General features: G+C 37.0%; 1 protein-coding gene across 1 annotated transcript in view; it reads left to right on the top strand.

The window, feature by feature from the left end:
• LOC137633661 (flagellar attachment zone protein 1-like) overlaps positions 1 to 5,415 on the top strand; it is a 31,768-nt gene that overhangs the window by 22,770 nt on the left and 3,583 nt on the right. The window contains exons 2-3 of the mRNA XM_068366188.1: positions 3 to 1,083; positions 4,542 to 5,415. The exon at positions 4,542 to 5,415 is cut by the window's right edge and continues 214 nt beyond it. Of these exons, the coding sequence (XP_068222289.1) occupies positions 3 to 1,083; positions 4,542 to 5,415 (1,955 nt within the window). The remainder of the gene's footprint in view (positions 1 to 2; positions 1,084 to 4,541) is intronic.

The raw sequence follows: 5,415 nt of genomic DNA, 5'->3' as shown, positions 1-5,415 counted from the left end.
AGAAATTGAGTTATCTAAGGACAACATAGCTATATCAGCTTTAAATAATGATTTAGATAGAGCCAATAAGAAAATTGAGGCTCGTATGATAAGTCTAGAAAAAGCTGAAACTGAAAACGATGAACTTCGTGAGAAGCTTTTGGTCAAGAAATCTGTTCAGGTAGGAGAAATTGAGTTATATAATAACATCGGTAACTTAGCTTTAATTAATGATTTAAAGAGAGCAAATAGGAATATTGACTCTCTTATGGTAAGTCTAGAAAAAGCTGAAGCTCGAAACGATCAAATTCGTGATGAGGTTTTGACCAAGGCAGTGGTAGAAAATGAGTTAGAAAATGCCCATGAGGAAATTCGGATACTCGAGAAGAGGCTGGAAAGAGTAGCAGGAGATCTGTTGACAGCTAACGAGAAACTTTTGGAAAAGAGCGACTTGGAGGAATACGTCGAAAGTGCTGATAATGAGATCCGAACACTCTGGGCTGAACTGGACAGTGTTAAGGCTGAAAACAAGAGAATGAAGACGGAAAACGTTTTGCAAAAGGCAGCTTTAGAAAGTGAACTTAATGATACAGTCGAGGAGGTCTACAGAATAGGGACTAAATTGGATACTGTTCTGGATGAGAACAACAAATTGAAGGCTGAACTATTAATTAAGAAAGACGGGGTGTGCGATCTGGAAATAGCCGAGGAGGAACTGGAAAAACTGTGGAAAGAAATTGCTGGTGTTAAAGCAGATAATAGACGACTGAAGAGAGACCTCTCGGAGGAGAGAGCCACAAAAAATACGTTGATGGAGGACGACGAGAAGAATAAAACTCTGGAAGAAGAAATTAGGAATATAACTTCCGTGGCAGACGAATTTGCAATTTATAAGGAGAAGTATCAAGCTATGATGAAAAGAAATATGAACCTAGAGATGGAATTAAACAACAAGAATTTCGCTATTACCCAACTTGTAGAAGGCCTGTCTCAATCACACCCGGAGTTGAAGGAATTATATTATATGGAAATTTCTCGTGAGCAGACTGGGGATTTAATATGGGATAGCCAGTTGAATAGATTCGCCCTTCAAGAGACGAGAAGGCAGGACTGGAAAAAAAACTAAAAAGGAATTATACCGCAACACAAAATATGACAAAATCTGGGGATTATCCCCACCAAAAAAAAAAAAAGAAATAAACAATGTAAAAAATGGTGATTATAATATCGGCACCAAAAAAAAAAAAAAATGGTGATTATAATATCGCCACAAAAAAAAAAAAAAAAAAAAAAAAAAAATGGTTATATAATTTCGCCACCAAAAAAAAAATATTTATAGGAAAAAGGGAATGAAATGTTTTTGTTTAGTTTTATTTGGAAAGGAATTTTTTTTGTTTAGTTTTGTTTGGAAAGGTGTAATCTTCTTGTTAAGTTTTGTGCTTCACCCATTCTGGACAGGTTCAAGACATCAGTTTCACTGGAAAGGACACTTGAAAATATTTGGCTTGAAGGATGCTTGGATGGACTGCCCCTTTGTAAGCCAGTCTCTTATTGGCTTAAACTTTCGTTATTTGGCTAAGGTGTTTAGAAGCTGTCCTCCTATTGGTTAGACACTTACAGTCAATTTTGATTTCAGGGGTATTACCATAACAAATTATCTTGCGTAGAGTGACATATCAAACAATATATTTGACTAATAAGAAATAAATGAACTAATATACCAAACTAGAAATTTGTTAAAAAGCCGAATTTAGATTTATAATAAAACGTCAAAAGAAAAATTGAAAGACCTTGGTAAACAAGCCAACGAGGTAGTTGATTCTTCTAATACATATTCTGTATCTTCCATACAGTCAGTCAATGGCTGTAATCACTCTCTGTAATAACTTCTGTAATTTTGAGAGAAGGAATTTAAAATATGTATCAATATTAATATGTTTTATAATACAATTTTTCGGGTCAAGGCGGTACACAAACTCTTTCACAACGTTAAGGAATCTCCGCTCAGAAAGCGATATATATATATATATATATATACACCAAATGCAAAGACTGAATAGCTAATCAAAAATGTTTGAGTAACTACTAGTGAATTAATAATTTATACCATATTATTATACAATTACCCAAACTAAGTACTATTTTGATATGTAATCTGATATATATATATATATATATATATAATGGACTGGCGAAATATAACTGAGGCCTTTTGCTTCAATAGGCGCAGGAGGAAATAATGATGATGATAATATGTATGGATACATACTATACATACATACACCCAGATAAGTGAGTATGTATGTATATATATATATGTGTATATACATACATACATACATACATATGGAAATAAATACATATATATATATATATATAAATATATACATATGTAAATTAATTTGTATGTATATATATATATATATATATATACAGAGAGAGAGAGAGAGAGAGAGAGAGAGAGAGAGAGCAACGTGGATACGAGAGTAAACTAAAGTAGAGGATGTTCTAACACCATGTAAGAAATGGAAATGACCTAGAGATTGTAAAAGAAGCAGAGGATGGTAGTGAAGACGATGGATTGACGAACTAAGAAAGTTTGCCAGTGTGGAATGGTATAGAAAGATCATAAACAGACGGAAGTCGAATGATATGTCCGAGACTTTTGTCCAGCAGTGGAATAGTAATGGCTGATGCTGATATATATCTATATCTATCTATCTATCTATTTATCTCTCTCTCTCTCTCTCTCTCTCTCTCTCTCTCTCTCTATATATATATATATATATATATATTTATATGCATATATATACTGTGTGAATGTATATATTCGTTTTTCCTAATTACTGAAGAAACCATTTTTCATGAAAAACAAAACTCCCTGAGGGTTTGCAAACGACAATTGAAAATACCAAAACATTCAGAAACTCGAAAATTAATTGATGAAGTCTATAAAGGTAAAGAGAGAGAGAGAGAGAGAGAGAGAGAGAGAGAGAGAGTGTGTGTGTGTGTGTTTGAGTGTGTATGAAGACTTTCCAGAATCGTTGTTGTGGACATCTTCGATTTAGCTCCCAAAGTCTGCGGGATTTTTTAGTCATCACTGGATCTTTGAGTCGGTTTTCTGCCAGGTCTTGGTCCGTTTCTCAGGGTTTCAGAATTATTTCGTGTCTATCTGATTTCCCAAAGGAGAGAGAGAGAGAGAGAGAGAGAGAGAGAGAGAGAGAGAGAGAGCGGACCATTTCAGAATCGTCGTTGTAGAAATCTTCGATTGATCTCTCAAATTCTGCGGGATATTTTTGTCTTCACTGGATCTTTGAGTCTGTTTTCTGCCAGGTCTTGGTCTGTTTCTCACGGGCTTCAGAATTATTTCATCTCTAACTTCCCCCAAAGGCGGAGAGAGAGAGAGAGAGAGAGAGAGAGAGAGAGAGAGAGAGAGAGACTATTTCAGAATCGTCGCTGTAAACATCTTCGATTGAGCTCCCAAAGTCTGCAGGATTTTTTTTGTCTTCACTGGATCATTGAATCGGTTTTCTGCAAGGTCTTGGTCCGTTTCTCAAGGGCTTCAGAGAGAGAGAGAGAGAGAGAGAGAGAGAGAGAGACGACCATTTCAGAATCGTCGCTGTTAACATCTTCGATTGAGCTCCCAAAGTCTGCAGGATTTTTTTGTCTTCACTGGATCATTGAGTCGGTTTTCTGCAAGGTCTTGGTCCGTTTTTCAAGGGCTTCAGAATTATTTTGTCTCTAACTGATCCACAAAGGCGGAGAGAGAGAGAGAGAGAGAGGAGAGAGAGAGAGAGAGATAAGACCATTTCAGAATTGTTGTCGTAAACATCTTCGATTGAGCTCCCAAAGTCTGCAGGATTTTCTCGTCTTCACTGGATCTTTGAATCGGTTTTCTGAGAGAGAGAGAGAGAGAGAGAGAGAGAGAGAGAGAGAGAGAGATAAGACCATTTCAGAATTGTCGTCGTAAACATCTTCGATTGAGCTCCCAAAGTCTGCAGGATTTTTTTCGTCTTCACTGGATCTTTGAGTCGGTTTTCTGCCAGGTCTTCAGTATTATTTCGTCTCTATTGTTTTTTTGCCAGGCTTTGAACTGTTTCTCAATTGCTGCTACAGGATTATTTTATCTCCAATGATGACTGAAAATCTTCTTCATCGTCTTCACTACCATCCTCTGTCTTCAGAGAAATGTGTCAATATCTTTTTTCTAATTTTAATGCTATATTCGTTAGCCAAGGAAGGCATTGAGTAAATCTTTACTATACAAAATGGTTAGATTTATGAATGACAGAATGATTTTAATGGGATCTTTGACAGCTTTTGGCGCCATGGCATGGTGCTGGGGAGACGAGGATTCACATAGAGAAGCAGAAAAATTCTTGGATTTGATGGATCGGAAGGAAATGGAGAGACTGCAACCAGCAGTCTACGACGGGGGCAAATTATGTTGCCGGAGAAACTAAGGAACACGCACAATTGGAGGAAGCATCTCAAAAGGATCTAAGTGAGGAGTTGGACGGTGCCGAAGAGGGAATTAAGTTATTTGATGATTTCTTTGCTAGAATACACCAAGAAACTGAAACGACCAATGACTTACAACGCATCTGTGAAGAGGTGCATGACCCAGAGGCAGAAGAAATTGAGTTATCTAAGGACAACATAGCTATATCAGCTTTAAATAATGATTTAGATAGAGCCAATAAGAAAATTGAGGCTCGTATGATAAGTCTAGAAAAAGCTGAAACTGAAAACGATGAACTTCGTGAGAAGCTTTTGGTCAAGAAATCTGTTCAGGTAGGAGAAATTGAGTTATATAATAACATCGGTAACTTAGCTTTAATTAATGATTTAAAGAGAGCAAATAGGAATATTGACTCTCTTATGGTAAGTCTAGAAAAAGCTGAAGCTCGAAACGATCAAATTCGTGATGAGGTTTTGACCAAGGCAGTGGTAGAAAATGAGTTAGAAAATGCCCATGAGGAAATTCGGATACTCGAGAAGAGGCTGGAAAGAGTAGCAGGAGATCTGTTGACAGCTAACGAGAAACTTTTGGAAAAGAGCGACTTGGAGGAATACGTCGAAAGTGCTGATAATGAGATCCGAACACTCTGGGCTGAACTGGACAGTGTTAAGGCTGAAAACAAGAGAATGAAGACGGAAAACGTTTTGCAAAAGGCAGCTTTAGAAAGTGAACTTAATGCTGCAGTCGAGGAGGTCTACAGAATAGGGACTAAATTGGATACTGTCCTGGATGAGAACAACAAATTGAAGGCTGAACTATTAATTAAGAAAGACGTGGTGTGCGATCTGGAAATAGCTGAGGAGGAACTGGAAAAACTGTGGAAAGAAATTGCTGGTGTTAAAGCAGAGAATAGACGACTGAAGAGAGACCTCTCGGAGGAGAGAGCCACAAAAAATACGTTGATGGAAGACGAC

The sequence above is a fragment of the Palaemon carinicauda genome, chromosome 1 (genome assembly GCF_036898095.1).
Source record: "Palaemon carinicauda isolate YSFRI2023 chromosome 1, ASM3689809v2, whole genome shotgun sequence".
Lineage (NCBI taxonomy): Eukaryota > Metazoa > Arthropoda > Malacostraca > Decapoda > Palaemonidae > Palaemon > Palaemon carinicauda.
This window is presented reverse-complemented; position numbering and strand designations above follow the sequence as displayed.